The 25,496-nt window shown below is 32.4% G+C and overlaps 4 protein-coding genes and 1 long non-coding RNA gene across 5 annotated transcripts; 3 read left to right on the top strand and 2 right to left on the bottom strand.

The window, feature by feature from the left end:
- Positions 1–917: 917 nt before the first annotated feature.
- On the bottom strand, positions 918–3,370 carry LOC133202016 (DNA-directed RNA polymerase III subunit RPC10-like). The gene is made up of 3 exons (XM_061337822.1): positions 3,238–3,370; positions 1,953–2,040; positions 918–1,526 (listed from the first exon to the last, which is right to left on the bottom strand). Exons 1-3 carry the CDS (start codon positions 3,346–3,348, stop codon positions 1,399–1,401), a joined length of 327 nt encoding a protein of 108 aa, XP_061193806.1. The 5' UTR covers positions 3,349–3,370; the 3' UTR covers positions 918–1,398.
- A 222-nt stretch (positions 3,371–3,592) lies between these two features.
- On the top strand, positions 3,593–8,315 carry LOC133201912 (U11/U12 small nuclear ribonucleoprotein 25 kDa protein-like). Its single transcript, XM_061337733.1, has 6 exons — positions 3,593–3,668; positions 4,194–4,445; positions 5,824–5,947; positions 6,487–6,592; positions 7,820–7,894; positions 7,992–8,315. Exons 2-6 carry the CDS (start codon positions 4,206–4,208, stop codon positions 8,047–8,049), a joined length of 603 nt encoding a protein of 200 aa, XP_061193717.1. The 5' UTR covers positions 3,593–3,668; positions 4,194–4,205; the 3' UTR covers positions 8,050–8,315.
- A 1,910-nt stretch (positions 8,316–10,225) lies between these two features.
- LOC133187384 (tubulin-specific chaperone cofactor E-like protein) lies at positions 10,226–16,243 on the bottom strand. The gene is made up of 9 exons (XM_061322737.1): positions 15,893–16,243; positions 15,194–15,385; positions 14,378–14,516; positions 12,400–12,487; positions 11,883–12,273; positions 11,694–11,752; positions 11,424–11,560; positions 10,900–11,065; positions 10,226–10,615 (listed from the first exon to the last, which is right to left on the bottom strand). The coding sequence occupies exons 1-9, from the start codon at positions 16,169–16,171 to the stop codon at positions 10,396–10,398; spliced, it is 1,671 nt and encodes a 556-aa protein (XP_061178721.1). The 5' UTR covers positions 16,172–16,243; the 3' UTR covers positions 10,226–10,395.
- Positions 16,244–16,518: 275 nt separating this feature from the next.
- LOC133187368 (clathrin light chain A-like) lies at positions 16,519–21,097 on the top strand. The gene is made up of 5 exons (XM_061322719.1): positions 16,519–16,693; positions 17,056–17,144; positions 18,371–18,485; positions 18,670–18,781; positions 20,601–21,097. Exons 1-5 carry the CDS (start codon positions 16,555–16,557, stop codon positions 20,770–20,772), a joined length of 627 nt encoding a protein of 208 aa, XP_061178703.1. The 5' UTR covers positions 16,519–16,554; the 3' UTR covers positions 20,773–21,097.
- A 2,233-nt stretch (positions 21,098–23,330) lies between these two features.
- On the top strand, positions 23,331–25,232 carry LOC133187380 (uncharacterized). The gene is made up of 3 exons (XR_009721184.1): positions 23,331–23,366; positions 23,920–24,051; positions 24,861–25,232. It is a non-coding gene; the product is annotated as an uncharacterized LOC133187380 (long non-coding RNA).
- The last annotated feature ends 264 nt before the right edge of the window (positions 25,233–25,496 follow it).

Genomic DNA, 25,496 nt, shown 5'->3' with positions numbered 1-25,496 from the left:
ATATGATTAATCATGGTTTTAATATACATTCCTATGAAAACTTTCATCTCCTTTGGTGGCCCCACCCTACCCTGGGGGAGGGGGGGGGGCATGATTTGAACAAACTTGCATCTATCATAGCTAAGGATGCTTCCACATTCAGTGTGTAGTGACATTTATATGACTTATCATGGCTTAACTGTTCTAGAGAAGAAGTTTTTTTCTTTAGATTTTTTCATATATATATAATATTCACATGTAAAAGTTTGATCCCCCATAGAGGCCCAACACTGAACACTACTCCTGGGGCAATGATTTGAATAAACTTGAATCTACACTCTATCTAAAAGCTTTTACATAAGTTTCATAATTTCTGGCCAAGTGATTCTTGAGATCTTTTAAGGCACCCACCCTATTTTTTTTTTCCATTTCTTGATTATCACCCCTTTAAAGAGGACATGTCCCTTTACGTTAATAAATTTGAAATCCATTTACCCAAGATGCCTTATGGTAAGTTTGGTTAAAATTGATCCAATGGTCCTGGAGAGGAAGTCAAAAATGTTAAAAGTTTTATAGACAGATGCCAGGTGATCAGAAAACCTCACTTGAACCTTTGGTTCCATGAGCAGAAATGTCATATGAATGCATCTATTGATCTTGCTGACAATCTAATTAAAATCAGACTTCTTAGATCGACACCGTATACTGTAGATTCCCAAATATGCATGAGGAATTAATTAATGCATAATTTTGCATGAAGCACCACTCAAGAAATAAAGTCACACAATTTTATTTTTATGGTGCTGAAATGTATGCTAAATCTCTAGATTAAACGTCTACTCGCGAATTATTGTTCTCATGATTTGATGTCTAAGGGCCATTTCGCAATATACAATGTAAAGTACTAGCGTAAAATGAGGAATCTACAGTACACTCTGTGTAAGAGTCAAACATCTTTATTTCCAAATCAACTGACAATAGGACTGTGATTAAACTTCGAGATATCTGAGGATTCATGATAAGGAGGTTATAAAAAATTTTCTCTTCTATGATCATTCAAAACTCATGCATCACACACTGTATAAACATGAATATTGATTACATTGTGCAATGTACAATGAGCTATTTTTGCATAATTAATTCATTACGATTTAGATTATGAATGAAAAAAAATATTCACTCAACACTTTTTTGGCTTTGAAAAAAAAGCACTTGCCATGTACACAAGTAATATCAAGACTGTGGCTGAATAATGCTATGTTAGACCTCCTTCACTACCCCCAGTAGAGGTAAATTACTGCCAGAACTAGTTATGTTCCTGTGTCCAATGTAGATCTGAGGCATTTTAAAGAAAAAGATGTTGTTAATGTCACACATTTCACATCTTTTTCATGTTTTTTTTTTTTGTATAAAGTGTTTTCAGTCTCTCCATAAGTGGGAACATTCCATATTGCAGCATTTGTAAAAAGTTGTCATGGGCTCATCAGCTGATCTCGTCTGTATCTGCATGAAATATGCTCTGTTGTGGCTGCACTTTGGACAGGTTTCTAATGGGAGAGAAATACTCATTTAGACCAGTAAAGATTTCTGGAAAGTGACAATTTGTTGAATCAGCTGCAAGTTCTATTTCAAGTGCACAAATGTATTATGCCTCTGTTCATTATTCTTCATGTTGTAAAAAGTTCTTTAAGAGATACTTGAACTTAAAATAATATTTTCTGACTTATACTACTTTCACTATTACTGTGAGTGTTATACAACATAGGTATCTGAAATTTCCTTAGCAAGATGATAGATAAAGCCATAGAAACATCCCCCCACCCTCCATTTCCATCTTTACATATTGAGTGAGGTTTTATTTTTATCTAACCTATCTCTGTAATCGGTTTCTTTCTTTCTTTTTCTTTTCTTTTTTAAATCAGATACCTGTGGTTGGAGTTTAATGACAAAACACTTCTGTCCCCATCACAAACCTTCTGTAGAATCTACATTTTCCCATGCTGCTGCTCCACCCAATACATCATCAACCTCCTTCAATTTTGGATATTTTCTTGATGTTATCTATTAAAAAATATTCAAATAAAATAATTCATAATGGAGATCCTATCTGTATACTGTTTTCTTGTAGTATTAAATCATGTAATCTGACACTGAACAGGTCCAGTACAATCAGTACATTTAGCTACGTAGCTAAAATTACCTACCGTAGCTTTATTTACCTACCTCAGGTAGCTTTTTTTTAGCTAATTCAAGGCAACTTTTCACAATTTTGCTTTTTATTTTAAAAAGACAAAACGTCGCAAGAAAATGTCTACTAATATTTATTCTAGGTATCATTTAAAAAGCAATCTAAAGCAGAGATAGTTTTAACATTGCTGCGTTTGATCATTTTTAAGGGAAATATGTATTCCCATTGTTTGAGTAACTGTACGCACCTTGTGCTCGATGAGGCGTGGATAAGTATGATTACTTCACATTGTGCTCATGTTAACCAAAACTGGTTTTCTTTGTTATTACACTCAAGAAGTAACTGTTAGGTCACAAATTAACTGTTGTATATAGCCCAAAAAATTTTAGAACTTTGATTGCAATTGCGCAAAAAAAGACACATCTCCAAGAGTGATTTTTTCATGAATTGTTTTCAGATGAGTTCAAACTTGAAAATTATCACTGCATCAAAGTGCAATTTTCTGCACTTTCTGGAAAAAATTCTTATTCAAGAAATAAGTTTGATTTAGTAGCTAAATAAAGCTACTTCAGGTAGGTAAATAAAGCTATGTAGGTAATTCAAGCTATGTAGCTAAATCTAGTGATTGTACCAGACCTGCTGAATGGATCCAATTGTCGAATATAGAAAGTGTGCTTTGTCAGTTATCTTAACTATTAGCTATAAGTTGATAATTATTGCCCTGGACATTCTGACAATTGGGGAAAAAATCTCGACATCTCTCTAATCTGTATATATCATTTATCTGTGTACATACATGTAATACAGGCCTAACTGCATGTACATATAGATACTTAGTGGGTGTTTTCCCCTTAGGGCTAAATTAAACTAAAATATTGATCAAAATTCGGGTCTTGAGTTTAACGTTACACGTATGAAAATAAAAGTCACTCTGAAACACTATTCTCGATATATGACGAAATATTAGGAAACACAACCTTTGCTCTATAACAGCTGTATAATCACAGTCCAATAAAACAAGAAATGACACTCAGTGAATTCGCAAATAAAAAAAAAATACACAAGCATACCTTTCTCTGAATATTTTGAACATATGGACAGGTGTTGCAAGCAAATCGATAGCAATTCTGTCCTTCTTCAACCACTAAAACATTAGCACATGTTGGACAAAATGTCAACATTTTGGCGACTTTTACTTTCCTTTTTTAAGAGTTGTTAAACCGTACATGCATCATGTTTAGATATTTTGCATTTCCCCACTGAAACAGACATTTATATTTATAATGCTACTTTTAGCGTTTATTTTGAAATATTTTGACATTATCGTTAGAATATATTAGGATTTATCCATGTCAATTTGATTAATTAACTATGTAGGTGTTAATAATCTACTTTCACTTTAGCTAGAAGAGGTAAAATACGTAAAAAGAAGGAAGACCACACGTCTTGTTTCTGGAACTGGCATGGCATTAGATATGAGATAATTAAATTGAATCAGAAGGTATATTATGCAACCTTTTAACGTATCTGTGGTCATTTTATTATGATATCTAGCTGTTTTGTCATAAATATCTGACGTTTTCCAGGCTCTTTTCATGATATTTGGCCTTAAAACGTCAAAAACTGAATTTGAAAACACATTCTGGATGTAATGTATCAGTGCATTTTTGGAGCATGTCCATTCCTAAGTACCGGTAACTTTGCTAAAGACGATGAATACCTGAATCAAACTTGCACTGATGATGTGTCTTATAATGCACACTTCTGCAGCCTTGCTTCAGATACTGCATTTTCCAGAATTATATCTAAAACACTAGGCCTATAAGAATGAAAATAAAGAATTTACTATTCTTTCATTGACTTTCAAAAATTTAAACTGTCATAGTCAACATTCATTTTTATGAGACCTTGTCCCTCTTCTTGATTACAGATATACATGTGTATTGATCTGAACTTTGAAATCTCAGATAGCCATTGTTTGTTAGAATGTACCGAGAAGTTATAAATTTATTTCATATCTTCATAGAATAACACTATAATGTCCAAAAATAATTGGAACCATCCAACTGATTTAGAAGAACCAGGCACAAGTAAAGATGCAACAGACACAAGTAAAGACATGGCAGACACAAGTAAAGACACAGCAGAGTCAAGTAATGAAGTAGAGAAAAGTTATGGGGAAGATGGAGAAGTAGAGGAAATGGATTCCTCAGAACTGGTGCTCTCACATCAGGAGGCCATGTCAAAAGTAGAGGCAGCTATTGATGATATAGTCTCCGTAAGTTTTATGACAGAAGGGGTGGTGCCAAGCGTAGTACATGTGTTATTCTCATGACTTATCTTGAGAAATTACTTTTACTTCACTTCTGAATGTAAAGAAGTTACTGTGAAATGAAGCTACAAAGAAATCACAATTTTAAAGAATACTGGTTCAGTTTATTGGTTCACACATGTAACATCAATGTTTTTAAGTCTGACACCTACATAATGCAGATGATTAATGTCATCTGTCATTATGAAACATTAGCTCATTATTGATATCTTCTCCAGAACTTTTAAAATAAGTCTACGTAAAATTTTTCATGTATTTTTCACTGGACATTCAGTCTGGTATAAATGCAAAAGGATTGGTCACGAGTTCTTAAAACTTACACCCTCTCCACACAATTACATGACAAGTCTAAACTAAGTCACAGTTAATCACATAAATGAAAATGAAATACATGTATATGATGGCTTCTAGGTTATACTTGAAACAAAACTTATTCCGTAGAAAAGCTAGAAGGTTGAAATTTGCAATTGCAGACTATATATATATATATATATATATATATATATATATATATATATATATATTTTAGGAATGACTCTAATTCTTGGCCAAATTATTCGAGTATAACCTGGTTATACTCGAATAATTTGGCCAAGAATTAGAGTCATTCCTTATAATTTAATTTTAAAATCATTAAATAACTATGGGTGTAAAATTCCGTTACTTTTTATAAGTTCAAATTTGCCGCCCAATAATACAACCGTAGTAACGGAAGTGATGGGAAGCGAGGGGAGGTAAAAACTGATACATAGGCCTAGCAGCCATGTTGTTTGGTTACATGTGGTAAGATCGAATTATCATTTGAAATTAAAGGTACATTTATTAAATCTGGAATTTTCCATGAATCCCGAGGACTGGAAATGAGAGGATTGTATGGATACAGATGATTCAGCTGGTTGTCAAGGGGGTGTGTCCCCATACCAAACCAGGTTATACAGAAATAATTTGTGTTCGTTTTTGGATATTAACCAATCAGAGGCTAGAATACAAACAAAATTAAATTATATATATATATATATATATATATATATATATATATATATATATATATATATATATATATATATATATATATATATATAATTTGATTTAGAAACCATTGGACAGAGTGAAATTTCACTGAATGTCAGATATAGTCTGAAAAAATTTTTATGGATCAATTATTAAACAAACCTATTTTCTAAAGTGTATATGGCTTGTTTTTTTTTTTTTGTTGTTGTTGTTTTGTTTGTTATTGTGTGCGTGTGTGTGTGTTTTTTTGTTTTTGTTTTTTTTTTTTGCATGTTTTCTTAAATACATACAAGGATTATTTCTTCTATTTCAGAAAGATCCCCTTCTATATGACCTTCCACCAGAGGTGACCTTGGAGGAAATAAATTCCTTTATTGCCCTGGAGCATGGTCAGGCTATAGTGGTTAATGTCAGAAGAGCTGATGGAGAAGTCCTGTGTTTGTAGTCATCTCTATTTATTTTATATATATTAGTTCAAAGGATAGGGAGCTGATGATTATGCAGCTGTTTATAATTATTTTTAAGTATTCATGCAAAACCATTGTTCCCATTTCTGAATTCATATTTAGAATGGAGACAGGTGAAGACAATGTTTATTTTCAGATAATTGCATTTGTTAGTTTTTTTCCCCAAAATTTTGAAGGGATGCTATATTTGCTAAACATATTAAGCTTGTTTAAGAGAAAGGTTCACTTTATAGGCCTTATTTAGGTCCCGTAGAATTTTGATTCCTTAACTTTTCTGAATAAGGCTTAAGAATCCAATCCTTTGAACAAGAAGACCACAGGTCAACTCATATCTGATATAGGCGATGCAATTTCTTTGCTATAGTGTCTGTAGTATCTCATAAATTTTGGCATTTTTCCTATTTCATCTGAGTTTCTTAAAAAATTGCAATATTCTGAGCTTAATTTCACAATTTGCAGATAAAAATTCCCTTTACAATTTATGTGTATTACATCTCAATTCACAACAGCTGTGGTAGTGGTTCAGAATGGCACTGTCCTTGACCTTAAACATGCCATTAAACGTCACATGACCTTGAAGCTGTCTCGCAGCAAAGGAAAGAAGCACATCAGTTGGTAAATATTTTTCATTTGCACATTACTTTCTACATGTATATTTAAAATAAAATTGTGCAAAATTTTAACTCTGTACCTCTTAATTAAGAAATACTCTTTTATTGCCACAGAGCTCAACACTTGCATTTAAGAACTTATCATTTCCATTTAAGTTTCATCTGGATGACTTACCGGGTACATGTACATGTAAATTTTTGTCAAACAAATGATGAGCTTGGTCAAATAGATAATTTTGTATTATTATTTAGGTTATTTTTTTCACTGCAGATGGAGACAGGGTGTATATCATGATTTACGCATGTTCTGTTGGAGTACTAATACAGTATTAATACGCTTTACATTTTGGGTAGAAAAAAAATTCATGTACATGTACTAGAACTTGACGATTTTCTTTGGGCATCCTGATGTCTGTTAGAGCAATCTGATGTTCTGCATTTAGCAACCTAGAAGTTAGTCCTAGATATGAGGAGTGTTACATATTCCCTGTAGTCATTCTCAATGAGATATTCAAAAAATATATTTATGCCCCCCTTCGAAGAAGGGAGGGCATATTGCTTTGCTGCTGTCTGTCTGACGGTCCACCAACAGATACCGTTCATTTTCTTTGCAGAGGTTGCACATACTGAAATGAAATCTTGTATACAGATTTATTATAAAAATATCTAGGTTAAGTTCTGTTTTGGGTATGATCGACAATTTTTGACAGAGTTATGCCCCTCGGACTTAGAAAAATTCCAATTATTTGCAGTTTCTGTTCATTTTCTTCGCAGAGGTTGCACATACTGAAATGAAATTTGGTATACAGATTAATCATAAGAATATCTAGGTCAAATTCTGTTTTGGGTATGATTAAGCAATTTTTGACAGAGTTATGCCCCTTGGACTTTGAAAAATTCTAATCATTTGCAGTTTCCGCTCATTTTCTTCCGTAGGTTGCACATACTGAAAAGAAATTTGGTATACAGATTTATCATAAGAACGAATATCTAGGTCAAGTTCTGTTCTGGGTATGATCAAGCAATTTTTGACAGAGTTATGCCCCTTGGACTTAGAAAAATTCCAATTATTTGCAGTTTCTGTTCATTTTCTTTGCAGAGGTTGCACATACTGAAAATGAATTTTTCCAAGTCCAAGGGGCATAACTCTGTCAAAAATTGCTCGATCGTACCCAGAACAGAACTTGACCTAGATATTCTTATGATGAAATTGTTTTCATTGATTTTCCAGGAAGTATATTTGGAAAAGATATTGGCTGTATTTTGAAGGGCAGAAACTCAATGAAGATAAGAAGCCTCTAAAAGAGTGAGCATTAAATCTAGTACATGTATTTAAATCAATAAAGTGGCACCAATGTATACAAATTCTTTGCAAACAAGACATGTTTTATTCGTTATTTCAGATATGGCATCAGAAACCGAGATGAAGTGACATTTATAAAAAGACTAAAGGAAAGGTGACAAAGTGAAAATACTTTGGAAGCATTCAAAATAACAATACATGTCTGACCAACTTGCTGCCTTATTTTCAAGGGAAACAACTCTAGTGTCGGACAAGAGCAGTCCCAAGCTCCCTAGGCATTTGTGTGCCCACCAGTGGACATGCTTTTATCATGGCACTGCTGATATACATGTACATTGTATTGTGTAATCTGTAGGAAAAATACATGTATTAAAATTCCAGATGTATATTATTACAGATTGCTTTATTACAGTGATTTGTTAGCTAAGGGAAAAGATTTGTTAAATAAAGATTAGTTTTCAAATATTTTTGAATTTTTTTTTGTTTTATTTAATGATTTAAGGGATTAATTTTGGTTTAATGAATTGCCACTTTAAACATTACATGTATCTTGAGATATCAAATTGATATTTGGCCTTTCCTGGATGTTGATAGTAACAATGTTTTACCAGGCTTTAGCATCAAAATAATCATTCACCGCTACGCCCTGTGTATGACTAGGAATACAAAAATTAAGATGGAAAACCATGTAATATCAAGAATATTTATTGAAAATACAATGTGTATTACATGTAAGTTCACCACAAACAATGGAATACTATGATATGTATAGACCGGAGATGTAGCACTGCAAGGATGCTTTCTCCTTCACTTTTCAAAAAAAAAAAAAAAATCCCTAAAAATATGCACAAATTTTCAAGGCAACTAAGATAAGATTTACATTCAAATGATAACAAAAGAAAATGCCCATAGGTAGTTGAAAAAAAATAATACCTCAAAAAATTGGTAACACCAGGAGTTAATATTCAAAATTAGTTTGAAAAGGAAAATTGACATATACATGAATTTTAGTGTTCTTTCAATATTTAACTAGACAGGTGCTTACATAGTTAAAAAAAAAAAACACCCATTAACATTCACTGTTAAACTGTTCCATCTTTGACAACTATAATTCACAGCATCCTGAACCTTACAAGCATCTATAAAACGAAAGACAACAAAGCACTCCTGGATTATAAATCATGGAAAAATGCAACAATTTCATTATGTACTACAGCTAAAACACTGTACAAGTCCTGAAGTTTAAAACAGAACTACAAAGCAAAATCACAAAAAGCAGAATGTTAGAAATGAAAACTAAATACTATAAAATATAATAATATCACAATTTACTTCATTCAACAGAACTAAATAGGTCATAATTACCATACCTGTTACATGTATGTTAATCACTACTTATCTACCATGGTAAAGATCAATGGAGAAAAAAATTATCTATGTAAGAAACTAAATGATAATAACTAACTCAATATGGAATGACATCATTTTAGATAGTGTATACCATATGGGCTACTTGCTAGAAAATAACACTACACAAATGTATCAAATTTTGTGAACATTAGGATACCATCATAACACACTTTAGATAAACTACAGGCACTTCAACTTAATACTTATCCATAGCATATTCATGTACATGTATCTAAAAAAAAAAGAATGTACTTGAATACATGCTTTCAATGTATATTAAGATGATATGCCTGTAAGGTATACATTGTCTACTGAGAAATATACCTCCTGTTTTATGGTAAGCATAAAACATCTCTCGTATTTTTACATTTCACATTCCAGATAAAAAACAGACTACAATGTATATTGACATATTTAACATCTACTTTCAAATGTCGCATTCCAGATAAAAACAAACTTCACTGACAAAGTTACACAAGTTAAGATGATAATTATCCCAATCAATAAGGAGGGGTGAAATTTCCAGCATCTACAATAGCACAATAATATAGCACTCTACTTACAAATGATAACAAGGGAGGGAACTTGGTACATAGTAAAGATGCTTGTTAGTACTCTATTTACAAAATAACAAGGGAGGGAACTTAGTACATTGTAAAGATGCTTGTTCCACTATCAACAACAACAAAAAAATATGTAGAGTCCTGATTAAATGTATGAATATCTTTCTTCAACATTTTATATGAATGTAAATAAAGATACCAGTTTAAATATTTTTAGAGGTCACAAAGTTTTTTTCGTCATTTAATCTTCTTTTGAGATCTTGCTCAGTATAAAAATATCACAGATATTTGCTTTATAGACATTAGTAAAATAGTAATTTTCAAAACAATAATAACCTTGTAAATCTGGTTAAGGAAGAAAATAAAATGCACTTGTAAATTTTGACAAAGATTCTTCATTGATTTAAATATTTGATACTTAATACAATCTTTGGAGGAAAAAAAAATCTATTAAAAGTAAGCCATATTAGTCTCTTCGTTGGTTCTAACAGAAAGATATAAAGAGCATATTAATTAATTCTGCATGTGTCTCTACACTGTAATATAACTCGTAATGAGGAAGTACTGGAGACTCCCCTCCGGATTCTGAAATCCATCCATTGCTGGATCTACATAGATTTCATCCCCATCCATGATATCAAACCTACTGATTGGGAGGGACTGGGTCTGCATTATCAGCTCCTCAAAGGTTTGCTCATCCTCCCGGTGATGGGGGCCACATGCATAATGGAACAACTTAAAGTTACGCAACCTGGAAACACCAAAAACACATTAGTGCCCATTATGTGCAAGCATATTTAATATAAACAGAAATAATATTCCACGTGAAATTGGTCATTTATGGTCAAGAAAGTTGAATAGGAATCATAAGTTGATAACTATGTGTAAGGTATAGTCTAAAAAAAAATCCAACTAGACATGGTTGAAAGAATTTACAATTGTAAATTGTACTCTGAAGATCTGCATTATTAAGAATCTTTAAAAAAAAAATTTTTAAAAAGAAGAAAGTTTACACTTAAAACACAGAACACTTACGAAGCATAGAGAGCAAATTTCTGAGCAGCCATGAGCCTAAGTTTCCCAATGGGTTCGACAACGTGGACTCTCTCTTCATAGCGCTTGTCACAGTAAATAAATGTGACTGTGATCCACTCCTTATATCCACCACTTATGTCTATATCCATCAGGGGTTCCAGTTTACCTAGAATAAGGAAAAAGAAATATAAGCATGACAATTCATCTGGTTAATAACAGGAAAACAAATTTCATACAAGGGGGAAAAAAATCATAAATTTTTAAAACAATATTTATATTCTTTCTAGCATAAAAATTCAGTTGAATCTTTTGATCTCCAAATATACACTGTTAATTAAAAAGTGGCAAAGATTAATAATGTAAAACTTAAAGAAGAAAAACCCATTATAAAATTCCATTCCTAGAAACTCACGAAAGGCGAGTAAATGAACAGACTTCATTATAAATACATGTATCAAGGAGGATTACCCCGGTAAGCTTTTTGATATGAGATGATGAAAGATTTTAAAATGAAACTGACATACCATGCTTAGCCTCTAATTCATGAAATCTGTCTGGTTTGTGCTGTTTGTCCATGAAGTATCGGAGAAAATGTCTTTCTGACTTTTCTCTTTCTGTGCTGGTTACTTCACTTCCATTCAATATTTTGATGCTTGGCATTCTGTTAAAGAAGGGTATTGTATATAGAAATGAAGATTTTTTTTCAATCTGAAGTTTACTGCAAATGCTATAAATTTTTTAGGGATATACATGTACATGTATTTATAAATTTAAATTTGGTACATGTAACATACTGTGCAACAAGAAGTTTTCTTCTGTCATCTGTGTCTAATTCTTTCACTAAAGGAACATCCTGTGTGAAATGAACAAAAATAAATATTAGTTACTCAATTCATAATAGCCAGTCTAAAAGGTAAGTTTTTCCTCTGATACATGAATCTATACAATTGTGACTTCAGTAAATCAGATTAAATAGTCCAGACCTTGATTCTGAGAGATTCCAAAGCAGGGTACTTTCTGAGTTCTTCACAGTGAGCCCAATCATTGAGCTGAGTCTCACTCAGACAGACTAGTTTGAGTCTGGAGAATGGGTCACTGTGTTGGCAGCACATGCATTCCAAGTCACTGTCTGTTTCTTCCATGTCATCTCCTCCTACATGTATTATTCGAAAAATGTCATCCACAATATCTTCCACAATGTCTTGTACATCCATTGAAACATCTCTCTCAATGGTTTCTCCATTTCCTGTGTTTTCTGGACAGCATATCTTGCACCCCTCTTTTTCTTTGTAAAAGATGTGTTCAATAGGGTTCCCAGAGAGAATTAGGGATTCTAAGCAAGGCAGATTTTTTAGTTTCCATATTTCCTCCCAACTGAAATTCCAATAGTGTCATATAATACTTCTACCCACAGGAATATTTATTACATTTGTTCAACTTGTACACAAGCAGACAAACAAACAGACAAATTAAAGTAAGTAACAGGATTCCAGCATTTACCTTCGGAGTCTGTTGTTATTAAGTCTGAGACAGCTTATGTTCTGCAAATACTTATAAGCATCCTCTGGATGATCCAAATCTTCATATTCTACAATCATATTCAAATAATTATATTTCAGATAATAAAAAGGTCAAATTCATTGGTCAAATGAAATCTATGATAGCAATTTTAAACAATATATCTTTGAATACAGCTGTAAAAAAATAGATAGCATTTATTTGCATCCTTCCTTTCTCCTTGTCTCTCCCTGAAACCACCCTCAGACTGCTTAAGAAAAGCAAATAGAAAAGACCTTGGAATTATCTGAGAACTAGTAATACAGCCAATCCTTGTTATCTCAAATTCAATCAGACTTTGAGGTATCCATGGATTCGTGATATCAAGGGTAATTAAAATACAGAAGGAATAAGTGGTTGGTGACTTCAATATATCCATGATCTTCGAGATATTGATGTTTGAGATACCCAGGTTCAACTGTATGTACATTAAATTTATACAGCACATTATTTACGATATGGAATTCTACTAATAATCAGGGATGGAGTCAGTTACATATGAAAGTAATTAATTAAATCACAATTACTTGCCCAAAACCTTCAATTAAGGTATATCACTCGTCAGCCTTTTAGAAAATTTCAGTCAGAACCTCTTACTTAAAAGCTATTTATTACAATTCAATCTTTATAACATATTTAAATTAAACATTGTAAGATGTTCAACATTCAATTAAAAAACTGCTCAAAAATTCACAAAGAAGCAAGATTTATAAGGGACTATTTCTTGTGGCGTAAGGATATTTAGCAGAAAATTCTGCAAATCTACACATTTATTAAATTTAATATCTTGGAACCTTAGCCTCCCATACTTTTACTCAGAGAATATTTTCCGTTATGATATGCCTGGAATATTAAATATATGTCTCAATTTATATTTTTATAACAAAATTTACACCTTCGCTCAACAAACATTGCCAAGAAATGAAGATACTAGTATATTAAGGAAGTCGAGATAAAATTTACACAGTTTTTTGCCTGAAAATTGCATATTTTGACCAATAATTCAAAATTTACATCACTAACCCCAACTTTTTCTTTCATTATTTTAAACCACTCGATACTTATGCACTTAAGTCGTAAAAAGTTTGATACAAGAAAATATTCTATTGCCTATTTAGATTTTTAATACCCCAAATATGAGACTTTTTTAGTGCAAATAGGTCACACAATAATTTACGCGCATTAATTTGCATGATTTGTTCAATGATAAATATTATTCAAACTATTTTACGTAAAATAAGATTGTGTTTATTGCCATAGTTACATCTTATAAAATATGATACCGGTTAAAGTGATTAACAAAAGTGTTACAATTTAAGTGCAAAAAGGTCAACTTAATTGTACCTTAGCTCAGTTAGATGCACACTGACCCCCCATTTTCTCTGCGATTTTGAGTCATACTATATGAGTACTTATCCAAAATATACTTCTCAAAAAATCCTTGATATAACAAATTTCACGAGTGACATACCTTAAATCACACAATTATCATTACAAAGATTTTGAAATTTAATGAATTAAAATACAATTACTTTGCAAATGTAATGAATTAAATTACATATAACTACATTTGAAGAAAACACTTCGACATCAAACTAAGGCAGGTAAAAGTGATATAAATAGTTATGACAGTTTTCATATATTCATATCATATTCACACTAATATTTTTTTACAATTACAGCAGATGTATTGAATCATCAAACTTTGAAATGCTGTGTCCCCTAACCTACATGTCTATCAGGCTGAAGGTTCTTTCTGCCATCGATTGCTTTTTCTACTGGGGCAGATGTGTAAGGAATAGCCACAATAACTTCCCCAAACAATATCCTCATACATGTAACCTCCTTTAATCTATATATTCCTTTTTTTCTTTGGAGTAAATCTAACTATTGTTTATGATAAACTGGTTTTATAGCATACCATTTTCACAGGCATGCAATTCTTTCAGGGACGGAATCTTTTTTGACAAATCAATAACATCCTGCCAGCTGGTGTATGTTCCATTCAACACTAGATTCTCTATCTGAGGAAGGGTTGTAGCCCAAGATTGAATGACATTCTACAAACAAATATATTATTGTACCTAACATAAAAAAAATCAATTGTTAAAGGTACATATGTAAAAAAAAAAAAAAAAAAAAAAAAAAAAAAAAAAAAAAAAAAAACAGGATTGCACATAACCATTCGCCCATTAGCAAATGCTAGTAATTTTGCCTGTGGGCAACCAGCTCTTTAGGATGTAATTGCTCATATGGTGAACAAGAATTTTATCAGAACCTGACCATGCTTTGATTCTATGAATAAATGGACTTTCATTTTCACTGTGTTTCCCTACCTGCAACATGCTTTCTGCCCCCTTAAATGCCTTAACATTAAAACTTTATGAAGTCTCAGAATGTTGGAAATGATGCAATATTATGTCATTCATACATGGTGTCGAAATCATCAGGGAAATGAAAGACTGTGGACAGCAAAGTATATTTCTCAGAGATTAAAATACAAAAAGATTGAGAAAGTTTTTTTTTTTTTCAAAGTGGAGAGAAAATTGTGGGCCCCAAAATAACATTGTGGCTAGAAAAACTTGTAAAGTTGGGGCCCACATGGCCCCTAAGGTTTTTAATGTTATTTGCAACCCTGAAAGATCAATTTCTCAAAGGAATGGTCAGTAGAAGTAAAATATCATTCACACCTTCAATAAATTGATCATTATTAACTTTTTATGTAGCTGAAATTCACCTCTTGATTTTGCAGCAGGTTTCTAGCTAAATTTACAAATTTAAGGCACTGTAGGTTAGACAAAATGGTCAGCATGTCTTTCCAATCTGTTAGGGCATTGCTTGAAAGGTCAAGGTCAACTACATTAGGACACAGAGTGGACAATCCTTCATTTGGCAAACCAGCATGACCAACAGCACTGTTAGTCAGTACCTGTGAAATAAAAATAAAACATCAAATCTCAAGTTTCTGTTTGCATTTAATGCCGTCATACTTAATGTATCACATGGGGGTCTGGAGTTTGCATAGCAACTCATCTGAATGAAGAACTGGGGTTGGAAGGGGGGCTACATATTATCACCATGCAAGCAAACATAATCTTTATTATAAAATTGATTTATCTTCTCACATGCACTGATGCAAGCATACTTTTATTTTTTTTCCTCCTAATAAATTTAAAAAATGTTTTAATTATGACTGAGTTTATATTGTACATTGACACATTTTTTTCAATTATTCAACTTCATATTGCTTAACCAGCTAAATGAGACCAACACACTAAACATCACGATTAACGTGATAAACATGATAACAGAACGGAATGCATTATCCAACAATTATTTGGCCTCGTGCCAAAGTAGGTCAGCTGTTTGATGTTCTATTTTTGTAAACAAAGCAAAAATATAAACAAAACATATATCAACACAAAACCATACGTACCACATTTCTGAGATACGCCAATTCTGCTTCAGAGTCATTTGCCTTAGGTTTCCCCGTCACCTTTATGTCGATCACAAACCCCGAAGTAAATATTTTATTGGGATCGCTCATGCAGTATTTTTCCTTGACAGCCTCTGTAAAAGATTTCTTCCTTAATCTCCTTTTCCGTCCTTTTGAAGACGGAAGCATTACACTAAAGGCAACGTTTTTTCGCTCCATTCTCTCTTCCTCCATTTTCAAATGGACGGTTCTAAAGTATTTGAACCTTTGACGAATCATTTATATTTTTAGAACGAGACCGATATTGACGACTTAGCCACGAGACACCCCTTTGTTATTATTTTTCTATAACGTGATGCACACATTCATCGTTCCATAAACCATTTGAATGTGATAATAAAATGATGATTGTAAATAAATCTTAGTCATATTAAATATTCTTCGCTAAATAATACTAAAATATTTTCGCTCATTGATCGACAAAACATTTTCCCGTCAAAATCTGAATAGTGCATCACGATAAGCAAAGCTCGGCAAACTTCGGCATGTCTGCCGATTGACGTTTCGAAGTTTTCCGGAAATGACCGATCTTTCCGGAAGAATGACGTAATATTCGGTATTCCTCGGCTTTCTACCATCATTGACGTCACACACAGTCAAAGATGTCTGACTTCGATGCTTTCGAAAGTGAACCTCCAGCACAAAACGAGGAGGAGGACCCAGCAGCTGCCTTCTTGGCCAGGGAACAAACGGAATTAGCTGGTTTAGAAGATGATGAATTCACACAACAAACTGATGAAGGTAACTTCCTCATCATACACCACATAATACAAATTATTTGCCGGTGTCCGCCCACCATGCTCCGACAGTCCAAGGTGAACAATCCCACGATTTAGGCTACATAGCTTTAACTTGCTATTCGAAATATCTCCATGAATTTATTTTAGCTATTTCTCCGCAAATATACATTCTAAAAAATTGTAGTTTTGTGACCATTGTTGATTGGAGAATGTAGATGATTTTTGGCCAACAAATGAGTAATCATGCCTGTCTTCTTATACTTATCTTTTTTTAACTTATAGCTATAAACATGACTTTTCTCAGCTTTTCTGGCCTATCTTTAAAATACTGTAACTATTCTCATTTTTTTTTAATGTTTTTAGGGCAGTATGATATGTTTGAAGGTGGAGAACCCCAAATAATGAATGGAGCCCCAGGTTTCATGGGAGAAAACCAGTTTGATGAAGCTCAGGTATGAAAGACTTTCTTTTGTCAGAAAGCAGTGGATTCCTTCTCAATAACTATGGATCAAATTTGTACACATTTTTTTCTCATTTTGATAAAATATACCAAATTTTAGAGATATGTTAAAGTAGCACTTGTAGAATCAAAGTTCTTATATTTCAGAGGTAAAAGCTGCTACAATGAAATTAGTTGTGCTTGTCCATTACAGACAATATTCAAGTCATTAATTGATAATTGAAAATCTTGACTTTGCCCTGTTTAAATTTTACTTAAAACCTCTTTTTCATTTACTCTAAACCTTAAAGAACACCATATTTTTATGAAGAGAGCAATGAAACTGCCCAGTAATAAGTGTTGCTTCTGTGATCGATTGTTATAGAAAATCAGTCATTTGCTATTTGCTAGTATAGTTGAAGCCCCAATTGCAAAATACTTTTGAATTAGTTAATTTATAGTATTTTTTTTCAATTGTGCCATATTATTTCAGCCCTGCTGAATACCCTAAATAGACAGTTATGATCAAACATCATTCTTTTTCTTTACCCATATGGGTTTCTCCACATGATAATATATTCTTCATACATGTACATGTATTTAGTATTTTTCTAGGTTACACTAAATTACCTATTTATACTCCTCAAGGATAAAGTGTATGCATGGATATTTTATTTCAATAACAAGACCAGATAAAAAAAAATTTCTGCTTAGGGAATGCTTGGGTTCATTACTACAATGTACTACCTTTTAGTTGTTTATGAAGGAATTTCTTGCTTTCTGGATATAGTCCATGATTAATTGAGAAAACCAATCACTCTCAATGAAATCCTTTATACCAATTCCCATCTCTCTTGGAAATTAATAAAATTCAAGAGATTGAGGAAATGATGATCTACAATATTGATGGAGAACGAAAAATTATTTAATCATTTGAAGGTTTTCAATGATTAAAACTATCGTACATATGTCCACCCTTCACTGAATACTTACTGTAGTACTTGCTGTATTTACAATATGTGCAATGTTCATGCAGGTAGCATACATCATTCTCTGCAGCTGAACTCTTGGTAAAAATTTCAGGAAAATTTAAACACCATTTTTTTTTTGGACCAAGCAGAGTATCGACCAATTTAGCCTTGCTTTTGTATTTAGTTCTATCTTGATGACAGATATATGTATTTACAATATAAGTTGTTTTGATACATGTATTTATGAAAGATGCTTCATTTTCTGCAGACAAATGGCCCCTCTGATGCATACTCGGCCATCACCTCAATGGACAAAGAGAGGAGTGAACCAGAAAAACTCAGGATTTGGAGAGAAGAACAGAAAATGAGATTAGAAAAGAAAGGTTTGGTCTAGATTAGTCTTAAAAATTGGGCAAACATTCTTGTCAGTCAATATATATAAAATCCTCATGTTTCAAAATATAAAAAGTTGAAAACAATACATGGTAATGTAATTTTAAAACATGTGTAATTATCAGATTTGTTTTAATGAATGATCGATTTTTTTTGTTTATCTTTGGTAATTAGATGCAGAGGAGGCCCAGAAAAAGGAAGAATGGAGAGAGGCAGCGAAGAAGGAGTTGGATGATTGGTACAAACATCACAATGAGCAGATACAGAAGACAAAGGAAACAAACAGGTAAAAATACCAATAACAGTACATAATGACACAGTTTGTCCACAGGCAAGCATTTGTACAAGGGTTGTAGTACAATCATGATTAATGTGGGGAAAATGTGGCAGGTGTTCGTCTATTTCTTTGATTAACACTAATAAAAAATGTTTTAGGATTTCTTGAAATTAAAAATACCTGTATCTAGATCTAACTCCATCACAAGCACAAGATATGATTAGAGATCTAAAAAAAAATGTCATAGGACACATAAGGGAAAAAAATTAACATTTTTAATTTTTGGATGTGAAACACATACTGATTTTCATGTGCAGTGATATACAAGTATTGCAGTTTTCTTATCTTCTTCAGAAATTTTTACAATGCTTATATACATGTACACAATTTGATCATTACTGACTCAATGGTATAAGTATGACAATATTTCTAATAATATTTTCCCAGATGAGTGTATTTTACACATATAATTGCTATGTGGTCAGTTTTCCTACTGTGCTTTTTTGCTTTTTTATGTGCTTTCATCTGGTTAGAAAACACAATGTGTAAGTATTGATAAACCTAATATCTGGAATTACATGTATATTAATTTTGTGAACAGTTTTTGTAGACCTCTGTCTTAGTTGGAAAGGGGTACTGTTGTTTTGTGTTACTAGTTACTGTGGAATCATTACATTTTGTGGAGGTTCATCTGTTGTGTAGTTCATGATTACCTGTCATGTACAAACTTGCTTCAAGAAATGTTGGTATACAGTTTTCATTAAGAGTTCTTCACCTATGAAATCTGTAAAATAGATCGATAAAAACTAGCTCCCACAGAAGAAAGTGATTCCATAGTAATCAGAATTCTTTTACTTTTATGAAAAAGTACTTGTAGTCAGAAAATGGAGACAAATGCATGTTTTTAGTGGATTATGCAGAAACATATATTCAGTGGTGTGCTAGCAGATAGTTTTATTATTAAGAAAAAAATATTTAAAAAAAACAAACAAACAAACAACGCTTCCTCGTTGTCAGATGGAATGGTTAGCATTCATTGACATACATGTATATACAAGAATAAAGGAAAGTATAATCTGTGAAGTAAAAACAGAACTGTCAGATGTTAAGTCTTTCAATTTATTTTCTTGTGCATTATCCAAAGACACACTATTTCGTAAGATGTAGATAATAAAATCAAACAATTTTTAACCTCAGAAAAATTACAGTATTCTCATATCTGAGGAGCTCTACAGGATGAAACAATATATGGAAGGAAAAATAAATAGCATTTGTTTTGCTTCAGAGTTGATGGAGAGTATTGCTGATTTAACATAAGAGATAGCCAACATATTATGATTCACATACACTTATTCTTCCCCCTTAAAAAAAAGAATAAAGAATACAATAATTAAAATTGTAATATTATTTGTAAAGAATACAAAAATTACTCACATAAATAAGTATTAATTATGTTAAAGATTCGCTTAAATGATATTTTTTCTGTAATGATCAGAAATCTGTCAAAGAAAATGGGCATAAAAATGAAATTAAAGAAATTTTAATATACCATACACAAGAAAATTTGAAATAAATCTTGATAAAAAAAATGAAAAATTGCATAAAAGGAAAGGGTCATTTATCAATGATAGAGTTATCTCTCTTGTAGAGTGTCTTTTGCCCTTTAAGGAAAATAAAGAAACATTGCATTTTCATTTCTCTGTTATGGCTAATTTTACTCAGCCTGTACTTATTTTTAATATATTAGATTATGGCAAAGATATTGAAATATATATTAAACTATTATGGATAAAAGTAATATATAACATAATTTTCCTCTTTGCTTCAGAACTGCTGAGGAAGCTTTTGTGAAGGACCGAGACACGACACAGCCTGGTGGAGAGTGGGAGAAAATCTGTAGATTGTGTGAATTCAACCCCAAAAATTCCAAAAACACCAAGGATGTGTCAAGATTACGCTCCATTCTCCTGCAGTTAAAGCAGACACCATTAGTACGATGAAGTAAAACAGCATCATTCCCTCAATTTGTAGTTGTGTGTTGTGACTGAACAGCATGTACAATTTATTTGTTGTCAAGTATGAAAGAAATAACAGAGAAAATAAACGAGGACTTTTCATGTTGAATTTTATAGATCAACTGTAAAAGAAATTTAGGAAAAAATATAATTGTAAACAGTCAAGCCATTTTGTGATATTCAAGTAATCAAGTTCATTTTTCACTCATATACTTATTGGTATAATGTTAGTAAGAAAAGATACATGTACTTCAAATAAGTTTTTGATGTCACTGTTAAAAATGTAATAAAGTACATCTATGATAAGATATTCCAGTGCTACAGTTGTCATTTTATTGTTAAAGTAAGAGCGAACATGTCATTAAATTAAAAGGCCCCAGATAAGACTGCAACTCTAATGGATTGACCTCTATGTTTGTATATTGTTTGTTTAGTTAGGTATGGTATATACGGAAGCCGGTAGGTGCCAGGTAGAAAAATATTTTATTTGGCGGCCGCCACATAAATAACTGGCGGCCGCCAGAAAATTATCTGGCGGCCGCCAGAAATTTATATGGCGGCCGCCTAATATTTATCTGGCGGCCGCCAGATCTTTTTAACTGGCGGCCGCCAGAAAATTATTTGGCGGTCGCCAGATAAGTTTCTGGCGGCCGCCAGACAATTATTTGGCGGTCGCCAGATAAAATATTTTTTCTACCTGGCACCAACCGGCTTCCGTAGGTATATGATATACAGCAATATTGACATGTTAAAATTAGCATGTAAAATACAAATGAAATAATCATAAGTTCTTGTAAAAAAAAAAATCAATCTATAAAAACTAAAAAAGAAAATGAGTGGCTGCAATAAATATTAAAGCCTTTACCGAAGGCTAACCCATGAAATCCATAATAGTTTTTTGGTTATGACTAGTAATTAAATGAGCACCAGTGTTTTTGGATATAAATAGATTTTTAAAAAAACTGAATAAAACTAGAGGTACTGTGAGCACTGAGCTCACAAAATGATACCCACCGCCTCCCATATAATTATCATGGAAAAATTTATGTTTTGCTATGGGAGACCCAAAATAAGCGTCAGATCAAAAAGTAAAATAGGAGGTCACAATGGCACTACATGTATGTAATAAAGATTCTGTGAAAGTAGCGTTAAATTTTATTCAGTGGTATACATGGTATAGGAAGAGTTGCGGATAAGAAATGGGTTCCCCTCAATCTATACTTATAAATTAATAAATTTTGCAAATAAACTCCGAAACGGGTGCACCAGAGTTCTTACTTACTCCTCTAACAATACACTAGCTACAAGCTGATGTCCGTAAACTATATTTAGATTTCACTCGCATAGTAAGTATCGTACATTAAATTAAAAGTCTACTTTCATTTTCTATAAACAGCCATGAAATAGCTAAAACGTGAGTAAGGTGGCGTTTCCGGTTGGCGGATCTAGGTTAGGCCATATAAATTTAAAATTTAGATTCTCATCCTAATTTGCTGAAAAATTGGGGCGGGTGGGCGGATTTTATTTTTTATTTTTTATAAATGAAAGTATCAACAACACATTCGTGTACACTTAATTTTTACATTATGTTAATGCCAATATGAATAGATTTTATTGTTTTCATATTCTTTTAAATATCTACAGAAGATTCTTGTTATAGAAAATTAAAATATTTTTAGTTTTATTAACAAATAATCAAGTACACAGATACGGCACAAGCCAAACAAAATGAGGTGCTGATCCTAATAAATTGCATATGCATGTTTTCTCATCGGCCTTTCCCCAAATACCTTATAGTTAACTCCTTCTGTTCTGTGTGATATACAGATATCACAGATTTCCACTGTCCTCATACATTCAATCGTTCTTGAGACTTGACATGTTCGACATTAAATAGGGTGAATTCACCATGGATCGGACACCTTTCTACTTTAACAAGTTCTAGCAATATCGCTGCCGACCAAGTATTATAAAAATAGAGCTTAACATGTATTATGCGATTGAAATATGAATTTTTGATACAATTTTATGCCATCTATAGAGAAAATGTCATTAAAAAGTGGATTTTTTGGATTGAGCTAAAATTCACCATGGATCGGACAATATTCACCATGCATCGGACAAACCGTATATTGAAACGGTAAATGTCATAATTTTTTTATCGCAGGTTCCTTAAAACCTCCCAAATGATTATGAAATGGGAATGTAAATATAGTCCATGCTTCAGTTAGATATTTACCCTTTATTTTAGTTTGATTGATCATATTGATCCAAAATATAAAGAAAATATTAAGAGAGAGAGAGAGGAAAGAGATGATGATTGAGAGAGAGAATACCTGAGGGAGTTTTTCATCAACCTTTTTTTGGAGGGGGATCATCCTCCACTCCTGTTTGTAGATTGTAGAGGGAAAAACATTCGATTTATAAATATAATTAACCTTTCTGGTACGAAAGTATGAGTAGCATCATACCGGAAATGTTTGTTCCGGTTGCATCTTTACTTTACGTGTTAGAGTTCATGGTTGCACCATGCGGTCAGCCTGCTGGGATGTTTTTTGCTATTGTGGCTTCCTTACAGAGTAAGTTTGTTTTGAATTGCTGTTGTAACTATTATTTTATGCTAAAATGCAATAATTTTTGTCCTATTTTTGCTTTGGCATTGGTCGGGGAGAAAAATGCGCATTTATCCACTTCTCTGGGCATAGGCCTGTTTAGCTTACATGTGATACACAAATGTTTGTGCATCTTTTTAATATCAGATAAGGTTAGATATCGCATTTGGCACAATGCATATGTCTTATATCTAATATTAGACCTGTTACCTGAAAAATATATAGAATCACATTATTATTTTGTACTTTTTTAAGTTTTTCACCCCATCAGGATTAAAAAAAATACCATCTGCAGTTGGGTAATGTTCATATTATTACAACAAGAAGGAGACTTGAGTAGGGTTAGTGCTTAGTTCTCAAAGAATGATTGAACAAAGTGTAAAATGAATAATTTTGTTAAACAAAAAGTTTCAGATGTCTGAAACTTGATTTATTATTTTTTTTAACATCTTTTCATATTTTTTTTCTCTGATTTTAATTTCTTTTTTCTTTCTCTTTCTTTTTTTTCTTCTTCTTTCAGAAGTTTGGCCTTGAATGCCTCATCACAAGTTAAAACAAAAAAACCATCCTTCTTTGATGCTGCAGGTTTGGTTGGAGGTTTCACTCTAGGAATATCTCCAAGAATGTTTGTTGCATCATTGGTAACTAGCTGGTAATGGAAAAACATATTTTTCATTGTTAATTATTTACATTTGCAAATATTTTTTTAGATGAACCTATTGAAGAGAAAATATGTTCAATTAAGAAATGAATTTAATTTTTGAAGATTCATGAGGACATGAACTAGCGCTAGCGTTAGCGCTTCATGATAAATATGCCGGCGTGAAGCGTTGTAGTTCATGTACCTCATGAATCTTCAAAAATTAAATTCATTTCTTATATTTACATTATTTTTCTGATGAGTTACCACAAATTTCACCATTCAACTGTCATTTTTAAAGCAAAACGGTTTGCACTATAGTTTTTACATCAAGTACAGTAATGTATTATGACGTAACAATGGAGATATTCATGCTCATCCATGGTAGTTCATGAGAAAATGAACAGCATTCTAATTTGCAAAGAATCTTAAAAAATATTTGGAAATGTAAATATTTCCGTATGAACTTATCAGGGGGTCAGAGGTTATGGCATGACTGAATCACACAGTGAGATGATATCTTGTCTACATATTTCTGTCCCGGTGACACTGGTTTCGGAACTTCTAAGCCGTTAAAGCGATGAAAAAGATAAAATTATTGAAACATATATTTTTTTTCAACAAATGATCATTAGTTCTTTCTTCGTTGTGAAGAATATTTTTAATTAGCCTAAAATCACGCTTACCTATTCACCTGAAATTCCTTTGAAGGTATGTTAAATGAAGACGATACCACTGCTTTTGACTTCATATATAAAGAACTCATACAATAATAGTAAGATTATTCTCAGTAGCAATCATTGTTTTTTCATTATGAACAGATATTTCCTGAACTGGATTGCTGAACATCAATGTAAGTATTCAAATGTTGGAGCAAGGCGAACTCTCAAGACTAAACAGCTTCCAGGTCATTGCGCGTCACAACATAGCAATACGGCGGACCGTTTGTGTAATAAATGCAGTTCTTTTCAGAATATTCGTCTCAAATGTAAATAAAAGTAATAAACAACAGTGTTAAAAAGTTCACTGGAAAATGAACTTGGTTGGTATGTGATCAAATCTTCTGAGAAGCCCTTTGGGCTTCACAGGATTTGATCACGTGACCAACCAAGTTCATTTCCCAGAGAACTTTTTAACATTGTTGTTTATTTCTTAAATGATAATTTTTTTTCCTAGTAACGTGTAGAAATGATCCTGGAGTAATATCATACCTTAGATTTTAATGTTTTCCAGGTTTGAAATAAAGGATCATTATCCACTGCAATTCCAAAATTAAACCAGGTCTCATATAGAAGCTTTCTGTCTTCAGTCATGGAACATTCAATTGCAGCCAGAGCTAAATCTGGAGGACAGTCACTCACACCTTCAGTTGTAACAACAGCAGGTTGAGGAGTGGGCTGAACATCAACAAATGAATACCCCATGTCCAGCAATGCTTGAACCTCCTCAGCAGAAAA

This window comes from Saccostrea echinata, unplaced genomic scaffold, assembly GCF_033153115.1.
Source record: "Saccostrea echinata isolate AGI-Se365-2 ecotype Australia unplaced genomic scaffold, CSIRO_AGI_Sech_v1 ptg000001l, whole genome shotgun sequence".
In the NCBI taxonomy this organism is placed as follows: Eukaryota; Metazoa; Mollusca; class Bivalvia; order Ostreida; family Ostreidae; genus Saccostrea; species Saccostrea echinata.
This window is presented reverse-complemented; position numbering and strand designations above follow the sequence as displayed.